This window comes from Monodelphis domestica, chromosome 4, assembly GCF_027887165.1.
Source record: "Monodelphis domestica isolate mMonDom1 chromosome 4, mMonDom1.pri, whole genome shotgun sequence".
Lineage (NCBI taxonomy): Eukaryota > Metazoa > Chordata > Mammalia > Didelphimorphia > Didelphidae > Monodelphis > Monodelphis domestica.
In genome coordinates, this window is record NC_077230.1 from 68,878,359 (window position 1) to 68,895,307 (window position 16,949).

A 16,949-nucleotide genomic window follows, 5' to 3' on the forward strand; every position below is an offset into this window, starting at 1 on the left:
TTGTGAAATACTTTCTATCAAGTACCTAACAATTGACTGTTCTGGCTCTCCTATCCCTGAAAGACGACTAAAGATCAGACCAGGGAATGCTATTTCCCATTTCCTGCTAAAAATCTAGTCCCTTTTCCATCTTTCAAGCTGTTACAGTTGACTGTGGTCCTGACTGCTAAGTGGGTTAACCTCATGATTGCTGCTACGGAATCATAGGACATAACTTTAATCAGGCCATTATTCAAAGACCTGTCGTGATTTTATTTTTCCTTATTTAGAATTTTTTTATATAATATTTGGCATCTTTGTGATTTTTAAAAATTTTATTTGGCAATGATTCACATGCCTCATACCTCACCCGTGTATCCCTACGTAATTTCAATGTTTCTTTATATCTGACTCAGGGGGGAATGTGTTTTTATTTTATATGAAAAGTTTAAATAGTTTTGAGGGTAAAAAATTTGTTGCCTCCTGGAATCCAGACTGAACTCTTTGCAGAAGATGCCATGAAAGTGCCCGTGGAGACCACACACTGCTCCAGGAGATCCTGAGCAAACCTTCTGACAAATGCAGAATTGAAAGTTGGGGGGTCAAATTCATTTAGTTAAAATGCGTTTGTTTTGTAAGTTCTTTGTTATGCAAAATGGGGTTGTCCCCTAATTGGTTTTGTTCTTGTTTCCTTTTGTTTCATACTCCCCAGATTATTGTATGTTCCCTTATAAAAAAAATGTATGTATCTCTAGTTTATGTTTGATATGATTGATTGGAGAGACTAGTCTCCCAAAGGATTACAGAGGGAATTGTGAGTTTTAAATTATTGTGGTCAGGGGAACTGCATCCCCTAGCGTACCCCAGGGGTCCATGCCCCCTACTTCCTGGCGTGGGATTTGTCTTGAATGGACCAATCTCATGCTGGGGGAGGAACCAAATTCCCTACTTCCTAGCATGAGATTGGCCTTTGATTGGACCAATCCTATGCTAGGGAGTGGCCACAACCCCTACTTCTGGACACGGGATTGGTCTATATGAGGACCAATCCCATTCCGAGGAGGGACTTGGAATTTGAGAAGATTCAGAGTAGCAGGGGTTTAGTAAATGTCAAGCAGCTAGAGCTCCAGTTATTTTTTCCTTTTAAGTAAAGTTTTAGTTAGATCAAAGAAAGGATTTGTTTTTCTTTATTCAGCATACATAAAATAGCAAAATGTGTAAAAATGTAACTAATGTACAGGTTCTATATATTACATTGTGAATAGTTACAAAGTTGCAAGACTTAAATTTTTTTATTAGTTCTGTATATATTTGTAGATTTGTACAGGAAGTCATTTGTGCACAGATATACATATGTACAGATTTCTGTAAATTAGCTATGTTCAGTTATAATGTTATAAAAAAATTTAGATTTTGAAGATAGTAAACTCAGTTTTAAGTTATCTGTAATCAATTTTGTTTTCTGTACTAGGATAAGGCTTAGCATAGAGAAAATTTGAATTGTTCAAACAAGATTTTTAGATGTATAAGTTTTTTTGCACAAGTTTTGGAATAATTTTTTTGCATAATTAGATAGATATTGTTTTTGTAAAAGCATAAGCTACATTGAGTTTGTTGGAATTTCCTCTTTGCAATTATGCTAGATTAGTATAAGATTTTTAGGCAAATTTGGTTTTCTGTATTAGTTTTAAAATGACAAAATATTCTTTGTAACAACTATTTTTGTAAAAGTTGCATTTTTGGGATTTTATTCTTTAGAATTTAGTATTTTGAATTATCTACTATTGGTTGTTTTTTTTTGCAAATGTTTGCATTTTGTTTCTGTTTTCTGTAAAAAGGTTTATTATAACTCTCTATTTCCCTTTTTTCCCTATATTATATCCCTAGATTAAGGTAGTGAATATAAGTACGAAAGATAGATAAGCTTAGAATAGGACTGTCTGTTTGTTATTTTGGGTAAGTATAATAAGTTTACAATAAGGAGGATTTATATATTTACTAATTATCATATGAGAATTTGTCTTCCACAAATTTACTCAAGTGATCAGAGGAAGGAAAAGTAATGGGAAAAGGATAGAGATATGGATAAGATTTAAGAGAAGTGGAAGGTTATCTTTAAGGTACATGCTAGGAACTCTAGAGAAAGGATTGTAACAGGCAGGGGGCAGAGGAGGAACAGTTTGGAAGCGACAACCATTAGTGAGTGACGTCCTATGGAAGGGAAGGTGCTCTTCCTGTTTTGAAGGGAGGAGGAAAGGCTGGCTTGTCAGAGCTTGGCTACTTCAGCCTGTCTGTGGAGAAGGAAAAACCCTAAAATCATCTGGGGAGGTTCTGTTTGGCAAAGGATCTGACTATACCTACTGCGTTTTTATTAACTTTCCAGAAATTTTTGTCTAAAGTCCTGTCAGTTTGGCTTTGAGGTTTTACCTCAGGGGTCAGACCCACTGGAGTGGACTTAGCCATTTTGAGAGCAATCATAATGGGTTATGGAGACAGCTTTTGAACACAATCATACCAACTACTGAGGGTCATAGATAGGCAGCTTAGCCAGCTCTTTTTGGGGAACACCTAGGTAAAAATAGGGAGCTGGTAGATGAGCTTGAAGAACAGAAGACTCCCTCTTGTGAGGGATGTAGATTGTAGTGGATTGGATAGCTAGATCCCTTAGAGTAAGGGACACCTTGTTCTGATCCTCAGTTTGTACCCTCTCTTTGAATACAGAAATACTGATTTTATATAACATTGTCTCCAAGGTGTTTTGCGCAACAAACTCAATGAGAGAAAGTGATTCTGCTTTACTCTCACTAACAGGGGGTTAGAATACCCAGAGACCATGGTTGGGTATTTAGGGAGTTCTCTAAGTAGAAACTACATCTATCCACTTGAGTTCTCCTATTAGCCTTCTGGGTTTATTAGTTACCTTCTGTTTTTTTATAGGGCTTCTAACAAAGACAGAACCTGTTTTCTAAAAATATAATGAGCCTTCATGATAGTCAAGCAAATAGAATTATAAGGCATAAATTCAATCATTACTCTTCCTTGTTATAATGTCTTTAATGGGTACTTCTTGACTTCTAACACACATACCAAAAGAATAGGAGTCAGAAGTCCAACAAAGAAATAGTATCATGTAAAATAAAAACTCATTCGTTAAAGACCAAAATAAAGTTGCTTTAACACTGACTAAATTATTAGAAGGTAAAGGGAGTTGTGTTGATATTAGTTCAAATATTAACAAGGAAGTCATTAGTGAGGTTTGTCTTTTGTTTTTTGTTTTGTCAGGAAACACTTTTGAAACCATTTGGGCCATGATAATCCGCTAATATTTTTTGCATACTTTTCAAGTAACCATTGAAAACGTACAAGAATTCATAGTTATTAGTAAAGAGATACAACAAGAAACTTTAGTTAAAATATCATTTTTGACTATTTGCTCAAAATATTAAAAATAGTAAAATATTTACAAAATGAAATCTGAGCTTTAAAAACAAAACAGTTTTCAGCTAAAACCAATGTTTGGCTTGGCTGATGCCACCTTTAGATCTAGAATTAACCAAAAATCGTAACACAAAAACAACACATGTTTAGATTTTTGTTTTTTAAGGGGGCTGGAGGGGTCTATTTGGAAAAAACAAAATAAAACAGAGGATCCTAACAAAGGATAGATAAATAAGAAAGACAGAAAGATAAGACATGACTAATATTACATCTATTAAAAGTTTACTTCCACCTAATGAAAAGACAACTAGAAGAAAATGGGCTGAAATTGTGGCACCTAGACTTATAGCCTACCAAACCAAAAGATGTGGTGACTGCTCCTGAAAATTTAAAGAAATAAGAAACTACCAAATGTCTCATATGGTTTAGATATATATCTATAATGGGAAAAACTAGGGGAAAATAGTAATGAGTTTAAGAATTAAAAGTATATCATAAGAATTAAACCCAGGGTAGTGGAGGGTATTGGGCTAGATAATCCTTTAAATTCTGGGAAAGGTCAATGATTGATTCTTCTTTATGCCTTGGGCTTCTTTTGCACCTATACCTTAGGCAAAACCTTGGTCAAGAATGATTCTATTTTATTTTTGTGTAATAAATAAAAAATATATAATTAAAATAGCTATATGTATTTACCAAGGACAATAAAGCATACATATATAGAATGATTATTTTTCAAAGTATCTTGTGGATGTCGATGCCTATAAATTGTAAAACTGTACATATATGTGCATATGTGTCTATTTATATATACAAAAATAATCCTTATATTTTAAAATACTTGTTTCTAGGACAACATTTTATAATTTATGAACTGTTCAAATGCATTTAATTTGGTTAAATTTTTAAGATATTTTAAATTTATTTTGAATAGACATTAAAATGTATGTTTAAATTGCATTAAGAACAATCTATTTTTTTAATGTAGAAAGGGAAGAAGATAAAAGTTCCCTGAGTCAAAACATCAGTTACTGCATCCAAAAGGTCAACCAATTTGTTTGTTTGCTCCAGGTCTGTTTCTGGAAAGTTGTTGTACATCAGCAACTTGTCTAAGATTTATAATCTTTGATCTAAGGGAAGGCCCTGAGAGGTTAGGTAACTTGCCCTGAGTCAAGGGCAAAACTTGAACTCAGGTCTTCCCAACTCCAAGGCTAATCCTCTATCCACTATGTCACGCTGCCTCTCAGTTTGATCAGAATAGAATCATCTGAGAAGTATTTTAATTTGTTCCATTCAAAAGGTCAAATATTATACACATGAATCATGTCAGGTTCTTTACTAGACTGAAAATAGTTAATGATTTTCCTTGTCATTTTAAAGTCATTACTGACCTTTTGGGGGGACAAGAGATAAATACACACATACACCCATGCATACATACACACACACACACACACACACACACACACACACACACACACACACACACACGAGACCACACGTTTTCAGCCAAAGCTTTAGAGGCTGAGGTTGACTGTCTCTGGACTCATTTTCCCACCGCTCAAACTGTGGATCATCGCTATCATGTGAGAATGCTTGTTCAGCTCCTCTTGTTGCTGTTTTACCAGAGTCTCTCTCTCTTCCAAACGACTTTCTAGTTGTGCCTTTTGAACTTCCAGGGAGGAAGCCTATGGGATAAAAAGAAATACAGCTTTAGCATCTTTTTCCAAATGGATATTTTAGAATTGCTGTGCCTGCTTGAACACAGAATAATGACAGGCTCTGTAAGAGAAGGGCAGCTAGATTAATAATGTGAATAAAGCACTGGACTTGGAGTCCAGAAGTCTGCATTCAAATTGAGCTTCACAAACTTTCTAGCTATGTGACTCTGACAAGTCATTTAACCTTAGCCTGCTTCAGTTTCCTCATCCACAAAATGTGGAAAACAATTGCACCTCCCTTCCAGGATTATTGTAAGAATCAAAGGAGATAATACTTGTTAAGTGCTTTGCAAACCTTAAGGTGCTAATTAAATACTGATTATATAGTCTGACCATATGATTATCAATTTTACCATATAATCAATCTTTTTATTGCATTGTTAATGAAAACTCAAACCTGTCATAGGTTGGCAATGTTTAAAAAATGAATTTTCTATTGAAAAGTATACATGAATACACATTATATAAATTACTATTGGATATAGGAGAATTGAAGCATTATCCAAAAAAAAAAATGTGACCACAAATGGTACCTTGAATTTTGTACCTTTGCTCATCTGCTGTACTGAAACATGACTGCAGTAGCTGTAGCTGAAATAGGACTACAGCCTGGCCAGGCCTGGCCTGTTTTGCTCTGAGGCAGTGGGCAGGCCAGGAAGCAGAACTCTAATGGGAGAGTGATGTTAAAGAGCTCCAGGCTGCAGGTACCACCTCATCTTTTTCACATAATTGGCAACTTTAGGAATCAGCAAGTCATTAATTGAGTCAATGTAATAAACTTAGTTTTTTTTAACACACACATCCTCACTCACAATTAGAATAAAAGAACCATATAACAATTTCATAAGCTGAAATCACTTGTATCTGACTTAGTTTTTCACCACTTCACTTTATGCTATCTCCCCATGTACATCAACCTGTCCCTTACTCATTAAGGATTATCAGTGACAGATGGAGCCAAAATAAAATATGGACGTTCTTCTCTAAATGGTCAACTGCCTCTTAGCCTTTCTTATTTACATATTCTCCCCTCATATTATTTCCTCTAATTTAGTAATTCAGATAACTAGTTTGGACAAGCAAATCATGCAAAATAATATAATTATAAATATTATGCTTTACTGAAAAATTAAAAGTGTTGATTTATGGGGCAGCTGGGTGGCTCAGTGGCTTGAGAGCCAGGCCTAGAGACGGGAGGTACTGGGTTCAAATCTGGCCTCAGACACTTCCCAGCTGTGTGACCCTGGGCAAGTCACTTAATCCCCATTGCCTAGCCCTAACTAATCTTCTGCCTTGGAGCCAATACACAGTATTGACTCCAAGACGGAAGGTAAGGGTTTAAAAAAAATAAAAAAATACAAGTGTTGAAATAATATCATAAAGGCATTCCTTTCAAGAAATCCTTTCTTAGCAAGTTCTAATCATTTCAAGATTTTATCACTTTGTAGAATCATATTACTAAAGGAATATGATTATTACAACCAAATCGCCTTACTTCACTCTACTTTTTCTCCAGTATACTATAAATGATAACCCCAATAAATCCTTACCTTAATGCTTAACTCTTTTCTTGTCTGCTCTGTTCTATTTAATTCTTTTTTCAGAAATTCAATAGTTTCTTCCATATCTTCTCTTTCTTTCTGCAGAGCTCTCAATTTGTCCTCATGTACTTTTGTTTTTTGTTCTAAGTCTTTAGAAAAATTTGTAGAAACATTAATTTGTTTTATGTCCAGGTTTATCAACAATGGTATTATAATAATGGCTATTAAAAGTGATTATGGGGATAACTAGGTAGTATAGTAGATAAAATATCAGGCCTGGAATTCAAAAGAACTAGGTTCAAATCTTGTCTCACACTTCGTTTTGTGACCCTATGGAAAATCACTTTACCCCAATTGCCTAGCTCTTGCTACTCTTCTGTCTTAGAATTAACACAAAGAGTTTTTAAAAAGTTATTATGGGCTTATCAAGCATGAAAGTATATGTCTACCTGTCATAAATGTATAAGAATAAACATCTAGAAGGTAGACCTGACTTAAGAAGGTTAGTACCGCAGAATCAGAATGATCAAAAGTAACCCTATGGAGAAGATTTGGAGATAGTTTATAGCTGAAAGAAGAAAAACTAGTATATTCATCATTCCTTGTCATAAAATGTGTACCCTTCAACTATTAAGGCTTCAATTTAAAAAACAACTACAATATTCTCTATAATTCAACCACTAATCATTGTTCCACTAAAGGGTCAAAGTTCAACTGCCATGATTATTTGATAGGCATGTTATAGGTAACTAAAAAAGCCCTAAATTTAATTTGACTTTTGACTGTGGAGATTGGTTTGGTTCAGGACTTTCCCTCTGAGGTTAAAGTAGCCATTTTGACACTGTGTCATTGTTAATGCCACATCTCTTCGCTCTTACCTCCCTCCCCCTCACAGTCAAGATACGACAAAAGGAAAAATTACTAGAATGTTTTGACGTAGGAATATGAGGGTGAGGGGAGTGATGGGAGAGAAGAAAAGACAATTTCAGAAAGGAATTCAAGATGCTTTATTTCAAGGGTATTGGGCAAGCAATGCAAGAGCAGCAGAGCTGTAGTCAGACAACTAGATTGTGAATACATAGTGCTACTTATTACCTTGTACCAGCCTGGGCAGATCACCTAATCCTGTTTGGTGAGATTTCCTCATATCCAACGTGGGGAGATGTGAAAAAATGATTTTCTAAATTCCCTTTTCAGGGAATTTCAGATCTTTTTATTGCTTCAATGTTTATTCATTGCTATTTTTGTGACTGATTTATAGAAACTATTATATAGTTGTAACTAAATGTTACCTAGTGCTGCCACCTGCTGTTACTTTCTGCTAAGGATCATACTGTAAGAAGTTTTTCACCCCTAACTACTGTGAAAGTATAGTAAGGGGTAGGCTGAGCCAATATAATAAAAATGGCTATTCCGCCTAAGTTAATTGACTTATTCAGTGCCATACCGATCAAACTACTAAAAATTGTTTTATAGAACTAGAAAAAATAATAATAAAATTCATGAAGGTCAAGAATAACAAGAGAATTAATGGGGAAAAAACTGAAGGTGGCTCAGTCATATAAGATTTCAAACTGTATTAGAAAGCAGTAATCATCAAAACAATCTGGTACTGGGCTAAGAAACAGAGGTGGATCAGTGAAATAGATTGTGTTCATAAACAGTAGATAATGACCATAGTCACCTGGTATTTGAAAACACAAAGATCCAAGCTTCTGGGAGAATTATTTGAAAAAAACTGCTAGGAAAACTGGAAAATGATTTGGCAAAAATCCAATATAGACCAAGATCTCATACTGTATACCAAGATATGGCCAAAATGGGTATGTGATTTAGATATAATGGAAATTAGGACTGAATGGAATATTTTACCTGTCAGATTTGTGGATAAAGGAAGAGTTTATGACCAAACAAGGGAAAGAGGGCATTACAGGATTAAAATAGATAATTTTGATAAATTAAAAAGATTTTGAATAAACATAACCAATGCAACCAAGATTAGAAGGAAAGCAGAAAACTAACAAAAAAAATTTGATAGCAGGTTTCTTGGATACAGGCCTCACTGCAGAAATATAAAGAGAAATGAGTCAAATTTATAAGAAACCAAGTCATTCCCCTGCTGATTAATGGTCAAAGGATAAGAACAGGCAATTTTCAGAAGAAATCAAAGCTATCGATAGTCATGCCAAAAAAATGCTCTAAATTATAATCTGATTAGTGAAATGAAAATTAAAACAACTCTTCACACCTATCAGATTGACTAACGACAGAAAAGGAGAAGTGACAAATACTGAAAGGGATGTAAGAAAATTGAGACATTACTGCATTGTTGGTAAAGTTGTAAACTGATTTAAACACTCTGGAAAACAATTTAAACCATGCTCAAGGGGATATTAAACTGTGTATACCTTGAATCAGCAAGCAATGTCCCTCTTTGTATATGTATGTATCTATTTTGCTTCAAATTTACCAAAGACACCATAGATATGTATGTAAGCAAAATTGAATGTTTATGCAAAGTATTAGACTTTTTTTCGATATTCAAAGAATGGAACATTTGCACTGGCCAACTTCAATCAGTTTCTAATACAAAGAATCCATTGAAGAAACTATGGGGTATATGATTTAAGGTTAATGGACAGTCAATGACAAAACTGAAGTTAATAGAAAAGTAGAATAAAATAATTCCTGACTTTATTGAGGGGAAGGACCCCAAATAATAATTTAAATTTTCAACCTGACAACAATCATAGGAAGCATTTGTGCTGACTTGTGAATGCTTTCTGAATTTTAATTCTACAAAGTCTATATATTAAAAAGTTACTTACTTGCTATTACACATTCTCTCTCCACTAGCTGATTCTGTATTTCTTTTCTTTGCTCTTCTGTTTCCATTAATTGAGCAATAGTTCTGAAATTTAAAAAAAAATAGTATTGCAAAAAATTCTCAAATAGTCAATGGTTTCCTATTTTACAGTTTCTTTTCAATAATCTAATTTAAGAAGAAGTCCTATGGAAAGAACATTTACCTGAAATCCTAACAACTGTACTATATGGTAAGAGTAAGCAACCAACCAGCAGTTTATCTACCAAGTATGGTGATTAAAAATAAATAATCACATAAGCTTCTCTGAAATTAAATAACTTAGAGTAGCTCAAAAAGAATTTTTAAAAAAACATTAAGTTTACCTGTCATTTTGTTGTTTGAGTGATTCATTCAATTTTTTCACTGTCTCAATTTGTTTGTTTAGAGAATCACATGTGATCTGTAAATCTTTACTCTTCCTTTCCAAAGCTTCACTCCTGAAAAGAGAAGAGATCATAAAACACAGCACTCCCCCTATAGTTTTCTAAGTTAGTACATGGAGACAACTAAGCCTTGAGTGACTGTGCCATACACATGGCAACAAAGAATTTCAATTTCAAGATGACAGCAAAATGGACACATTTTAGATCTTTTACTAAACTGTCCAGGATGGAATATGTTATGAAACATAATAGGTTTAGGCCAGGGACATATGTAAATTTTCATTAAAGAAAAAAAAAAACATTTTATTTTTTCTTCACACTTCTACAAGTTTATTTTGTTTTCCATACAAAATGAGGCTTTTTTTAAATTAAAATTATTACAAGTTAACACTGCAAATGGTGATTACTATTTCTGTCTTTAGTTACCAATAAGTTTAAGATTAAAGAGTTATTTTGCCCCTGCTCCAATTTTTCTTTTTTCTCCAATTTTTCTTTTTTCTTTTTTGGCAAGGAAGTGAATGGAAGATTCTAATCCTTAGCTACAGAAAACTACTGAAATGACCTAAAGTTTTGCCAGTTAATGCAAATTCAATCACTTCCTATAGACTTTTTCACGTCAACTAGTATCTGTCTTTTTTGGCCCTCAATATACATGAAGAAACACCAATAGCTCCTTCTCTTTTTTTTTTTTAAACCCTTACCCTCCATCTTGGAATCAATACTGTGTATTCATTCCAAGGCAGAAGAGTGATCAGGGCTAAGCAATGGGGATTAAGTGTCTTGCCCAGGGTCACACAGCTGGGAAGTGTCTGAGGTCAAATTTGAACCTACGACCTCCCATCTCTAGGCCTGGTTCTCCATCCACTGAGCTACCCAGTTGACCCCCACCAATAGCTTCTAGAGATATCCTTGACTAAAAATGGGAGTATGCTTAATGCTCAGCTTTTGTATAAAAGTTACATTATAGGTGAAGAAAAAATATACATTTCCAGAATTACATTGTTACCACACACCTCTTGCTCCCTATTCTTTTCCAAATTTCCTTATTCACAGAATACATAAATCCTGTCCAGTATTTCCATAGGTATTTTAAAATATAATGCTAACATTTCAAGTTTCAAAATAATTATCAGTTCTTACTAACTAAAAATACCAACTCAAATATATTTTAAGATTGTTACTGGTTTAAGTTCCTTTAAGAAAAACACAGCATAGCCATAGAAAACCCACCTAGAACTCGGGAAAACCTGGGTTCAAGTTCCCCTGATATTTACTAGCAATAGGATCCTTAGGCAAGTCACTTAACTTTCCCAATGAAAGCATGGGTTAGGATCCCCTCAGACCTTCCCCATTCGAAAATAGGTTTTTAAAAAATGTATTTGAAAGTATGTAAAAGATATAATACAAACATTCCTCACCTAATTTTGGCTAACAATTTATCAGGTTTGTGGCTATTTCATGAGTGCTGAGGAGGTTAGGGAACTATGGATGGGCAAAATTTAGACTATGAAAGATTAAAATCAGTTTTTATAGAGACCTGAGGGCTGTGTTAGTTGGGGCAATGGAAATTATACCCATAAAACCCATATCCATCCTTCCATCCCAATCTCTAAAATAATTTAGAATAACTCACTTTGGAAGCAGAATGACTACTAGAGTTAAGAGTCAGGATCTGGATTCATTCCCTGGATCTATAACTAAATACTAGTGCAACTCATTTAACCTCTCCAGGTCTGTGTCTTCATCTTGCTCTCTAAAGTCCCTTAAATTACAAAAGCTCTGATCCAATATTTTCACTGAGAAAAACAATGGCCATAAAATAAGTGGCATGGCAGAGAGATTGCTAAGCCTGGAGTCAGGAAGATGTGAGTTCAAATTCGGCCTCATAAGATATAATGAAGATATATTACCCCGTGACCTCTTATCTTCTATGCCATATAATTTATAGCATGTGGTAAATAGAAGGCATGTCTATGACATAGGTTTGAGTGTTAACAGTGAAGTATTTTTCAGAGAACAAATGCAATGTAGGTAATCTCCAACTTATATACATGTTTAATGCATAAACAATTAATTATCCCATGAGGTATAGCCTGGATCAAGCCAAGAAATCTCATTGATATTTTGGGATTGCCCACCACCTCTGGCTGCTATTTTCTAGGATCATCTTCCATCCTGTTCTGATTCTCACTTTACTCAAAGGCTAGTCCAGAGGGGATTTTAATGTACTTCTCTTAAGTCCCAGTAAAGTTTTCATCCTGGGCTCATCTGGCAACATTACTTATTCTCATTGCCCAGCAGAAATTGAGGTAGTAGTAATCCCTACTCCTACTCAGAAGTTGGGGGAAGATGTTGCTGGCATTTCAGTTTCAATTTCAGAATGCATTTTCCTCTAGAAATGTGGGTTGCATGTAGTGGTTAGGTTTTAGAATGAAAGCTTGTTACTCCTCTGCCTAATGGATGAATTCCCTCCAAAACATTCCAAATTATCAGCCATATCTCTCCTCGAACATGTCCCAAAGTACGACAGAGTGCTACATACCAGATATATTACAAACTTAAAAGGCTTCTGTAGGCTAATTCAGGAACCTAACTACCATTAATAACATGATTTCTTTGGAAAATTGAGTTCTGAGTGTCAATTAATTGACTTATAAATAAATGTTACAAATATAGCCTAGTTGTAAATTTGGGGATGTCTATCTTTTACGTTATAAAATATTGATGTTATAGAGAACTATTTTGCCAAACCTCTGAATAAGTTCCATATAGGATTTTTTCAGCACTTCATGTTCTTCAGCCACAGACTGTAATTTCCTATTATGTTGAAAGAGATGCTCAATATCACTCTGAACCCGTTCTGATTCAACTTGCTGAGATTTCAGTAACACACCAAGCTCTTCATTTTTTCTCTCAACTTCTCTCAACATAGAAGCAAGAGTCCTTGCCTTGAAACAAAATTCAAGAATATAAACTATTAAATTGCTATGTATTACCATGATTTACCCTAATGATTCAAAACAGATGTATTTTGTGATCTACTTCATGGAATTATATGCTAAATCAAGAATGTCACACATGCTCAGTGACTTCTGATGAATCTGAAACTTTTCTTCTGAAATGCAACTGACTGCCTTAAACTAAGGACTTTAAAAAATTAACAGTTTTTGTCATAATTATCAAAATGGACTTTTAAAATCATCATAAACAAATCAAATCTGAATATAAGCCATACTGCTTAGAACACCTGGGGGGAAAGCATTTTTAAATAGTTACTCTAAAATATGTATATTGGTGCTTTATAATTTTCTTAACAGCTTATCCATAAGCAACTTAAAGAAAAAGATTAGCAGAGAATTATTTGCAAAATTGGCTGAATATTATGACATATATGTAAAAGATGCAATACAGTACAACTAAAAGATATCCAATTTCTATTTGGACACAGCTACGTTTATTTAAAAATAAACTACAGTTAACCATACCACACTATTCACTCTATGGAGACTTGGCTCCTCCATTTAATGTCTCTGATTCCTCTGTTTAGCAATTTAGAATTCCTTTATAAACAAATAAATAAGATCCCCTAGGGAGAATGTCTTTGGTATGAGAATAGGTGGGATATGATCCAAAAATGGTCTTCAAACTTTCCTTTTCCATCTCCAAAAGACATCAGTATCTGTCTTTGGTTTTTGTTGGGTTTTATTTACTTTTTTGAACCAAGGATGAGCAAATAATTCTGCTGACATTTCTCAAAATAAGCACCAATTAAGGAGTACAAAAATTGAGGCACTTCAATTCCAAATGATACACAAAAAATGATATGCAATTCGGACTCATTCAGATCCCTTTTTATGCAAGTCTGCTTTGCTGGTCTCACTGACTTTATTTTCTAACAATTATCTTTTGACCCAGAGAGTGAATAGCAATGATAGCACTTAGTTTTCATATTTTAGACACAGTAAAGGAATTAAACTTAGTTTCCAAAGTTAAACATTAAAAGAAAAAAACTTTACATAAATCTTATATTTAAAGAAGCCTTTTCATACCAAAGCATTCAACATAAGTATAAGACTCTGAAACAATCTACATTCAATATGGAGGCGCAGCAAAAATATAAAGGTAAGTGAGCATAATGATAAGGGGGGTGGGGCGGAAATCATTTTCCATTCTAAAAGGAAAAGTGTTTATGACAAGAAATAGTGGAGAAAGAATAGTGGTTAGAATGACTGGTTTTAGGTCTGACAATAATTATTATTTGTAGAGCTCTGAAAAAGTAAAACAAATAAAAACAAAATTAAAACCCTGATGCTTTCATCTAATTCAGGGGTTCTTAACCTTTTGTCTCATGTATCCCTTTCTCAAAGTAATAATTTTAAATGCATAAAATATACATACAACTATAAAGAAAGTCAATTATATTTAGATATATTTATCATGTTCTTCAAAAGTTTATGGACCCCATGTTAAGAACCCCTGATAAAATTTTATTTCACAGACTCTTTTTTTAATTTTGTGAACTCTTCTTATTAATTGCTTTGCTTGTAGGATGGATGAAATATGAACTACTTAATATTATATGCAAGATAAATCCAGGCTAGATTATATGTATGACTGATATAAAGTATAGACATATATATTAGTTAAACAGGGAAAAAAATCAATCAACAAGGATTTATTAAAAGATGAGGGAATAAAGAAACTCTTATCCTAGCTCTTCCAAACTCCCTCCAACCAACTCTAAAATAGCACCTCAAATCAAATTCTGTAGAGGCAGAACAAACAAAAAGGTCAAGTGAAAAAAATTTCTAGTCCAAACGGGATTGGCAAGAAAGTTCTGTCACTGATATGTTGGTGGGCCCCAGGAATCCAAAAAGGGATATGTTTGGAGATGGCTGCACTGGCAGCAGCAGCAGTTTGAGGAGCTCTAAGCCCCTTGATGGCTCTGGGTTCAGGAACCTGTTGCTTTGACAATACAAAGAATTGGGTCAAAGAAGAAAGATCATACTTTTTCTCATTATTATGGCAGTTACACAGACAAGAGAGGGCATGAGTATAAACTAATGATGAAAGGCTCCCAAAAATATTAAGGAAAGGAGTAAGAGGGATGCATTGAGAGAAAGAGGGAGAGGAAGAACAGGAAAACTTCTCCTGAATAAAAGAACCATGGAAAGAAGAACTTTTACAATGGAAGGAAAGATGAGGAAAGGTGCTGGGAGCCCACAAATCCCCACTGGCTGACAAAGCCACAGTTTGGGAGATGAAAACAAGGCCCCTACTGATCCCCCTCTGTGACTTCTCTCTCTCTCTCTCCAATTTCCCTTACTAATGGAATTGTTATGATTATTGTTCTCTCCCCAGTACAGGAGAAATAATATAAGAGCAAATACTTATAGGGTTAACACACACATATCTCACTTTAATCCCCCTAAATTATTACCCTAAAAGATTGCATTCACAGAATCAGAGTCTAAAGATCACTACCCATTACCCCTCCTTTCTCTCTCAAGCAGAGACCGGCTCCAAGGTCCCACACCAACACTGGCCAAATGCTCAAGCACCATAATAAATCTTTGCTCACAGTTAACACACTCCAATGAATTTGATGGTGGACAGAAACCAGGCAACATTGCCAGGTACTTTAAAGTAACACAAGAAAAACAGAACTTGTAAATTGAGGAAAACCCCAAATCTGGTCTGCTTTAAGTTACCTTGTAACCCTGTACTTAGATACAAAATATTTTGTTATTCATCTCCTAAGTAATTATGATTGATTGTGAAAGCTGATCAAAAGCACAATGATTCTCTCAGCAGGTCAAGAGGAACAAACTTCTAGAATGCACTATCCATATCACTTATCTCCATCACAAAAGTTTTTGTTGTAACAACATCACAGGAATGATGATTAAGTGATTTGTTAATGTGTGACATAACCAATTAAATGTAGAATATCATGTATGTAGAAAATTGATTGTGTGCCAAAGAAGTATGTACTCACTAAGCCTATATAATAAACAAACCTCTGTGCCATGGCAGAATACTATGTGATGCCTACGCATGTGGGACTGAGTACGTAATGTTTCTCACTCTATTATTCGACTGAAATCGTCACACCTAGACAGAATGGACTCTAGACCCTCAGAGAGACTTCTGAATGGCTCTCTAAAGGGAGGGGCAATGCTTAAACATTAATCTCAACAGAAAAAGCTCAAAGAGGAAACAACATATACACTCAGTTGGATATAAAAATCTATCTTGCCCTACAGGGAAATAAAGAAGGAAAAGAGAAAAGCCCAGGGGGTGGGGCAGAATGCAAAACAGATTTTTAGGGAGAAATGGGAAAAAAAAGGGGAAAAATATTAACACAGTTAGCAATTAAGACTGAATGTTAATGTGATGAACTTGCTCTTAAAACAGAAGCAAATAACATAATGGGTTAAAAATCAGAATCCAGAAATATGCTGTTTACAAAAAACACTTGAAGAGAGATATACATAGAGTAAAAGGGGGCTAGAACAGGATTTATCATAGAAAAAATGAAAAAAAAAACAAGAGTAGCAATCATGATCTTAGACAAAATAGAAGCAAAATCCGACCTAATTAAAAGATAATCGAGGAAACTTCATTTTGCTAAAAGGTGCCATAAACAATTAAATAATATCAATATTAAATATATGCACCAAATGGTGTAGCATACAAATTATTAAAGAAGTTGTTAAATAAGTTGTAAAATAAAAACAGATTGTAAAGCTATTCTAGTTGGGGACCTTGACTTTCCCTTCTAAGAATTAGATAAATCTAACCACAAAATAAACAAGAAAGAAGTTACAGAGATGAATAGATTTTTGGAAGTTAGATATGCTAGATATCTAGCAAAAACTGAATGGAAATAAAAAGGAGTATATACATTTTTCTTAGCTGTACATGGCACCTTCACAAAAATTGACCATTATTGCAGCATGAAAACCTCACAACCAAATTCAGAAGAGCAGAAATAGCAAATGCATCATTTTCAGATCAT

At 34.3% G+C, this 16,949-nt stretch overlaps 1 protein-coding gene across 1 annotated transcript in view; it reads right to left on the minus strand.

Annotated features, from left to right (window-relative positions):
• Positions 1-1,143: 1,143 nt before the first annotated feature.
• CIP2A (cellular inhibitor of PP2A) overlaps positions 1,144-16,949 on the minus strand; it is a 56,992-nt gene continuing 41,186 nt past the window's right edge. Inside the window, exons 17-21 of the mRNA XM_001362164.4 lie at positions 12,680-12,876; positions 9,869-9,982; positions 9,508-9,590; positions 6,689-6,828; positions 1,144-5,105 (exon numbers count right to left, since the gene is read on the minus strand). Coding sequence (XP_001362201.2) covers positions 4,935-5,105; positions 6,689-6,828; positions 9,508-9,590; positions 9,869-9,982; positions 12,680-12,876 — 705 coding nt within the window. The 3' untranslated portion in view covers positions 1,144-4,934. The remainder of the gene's footprint in view (positions 5,106-6,688; positions 6,829-9,507; positions 9,591-9,868; positions 9,983-12,679; positions 12,877-16,949) is intronic.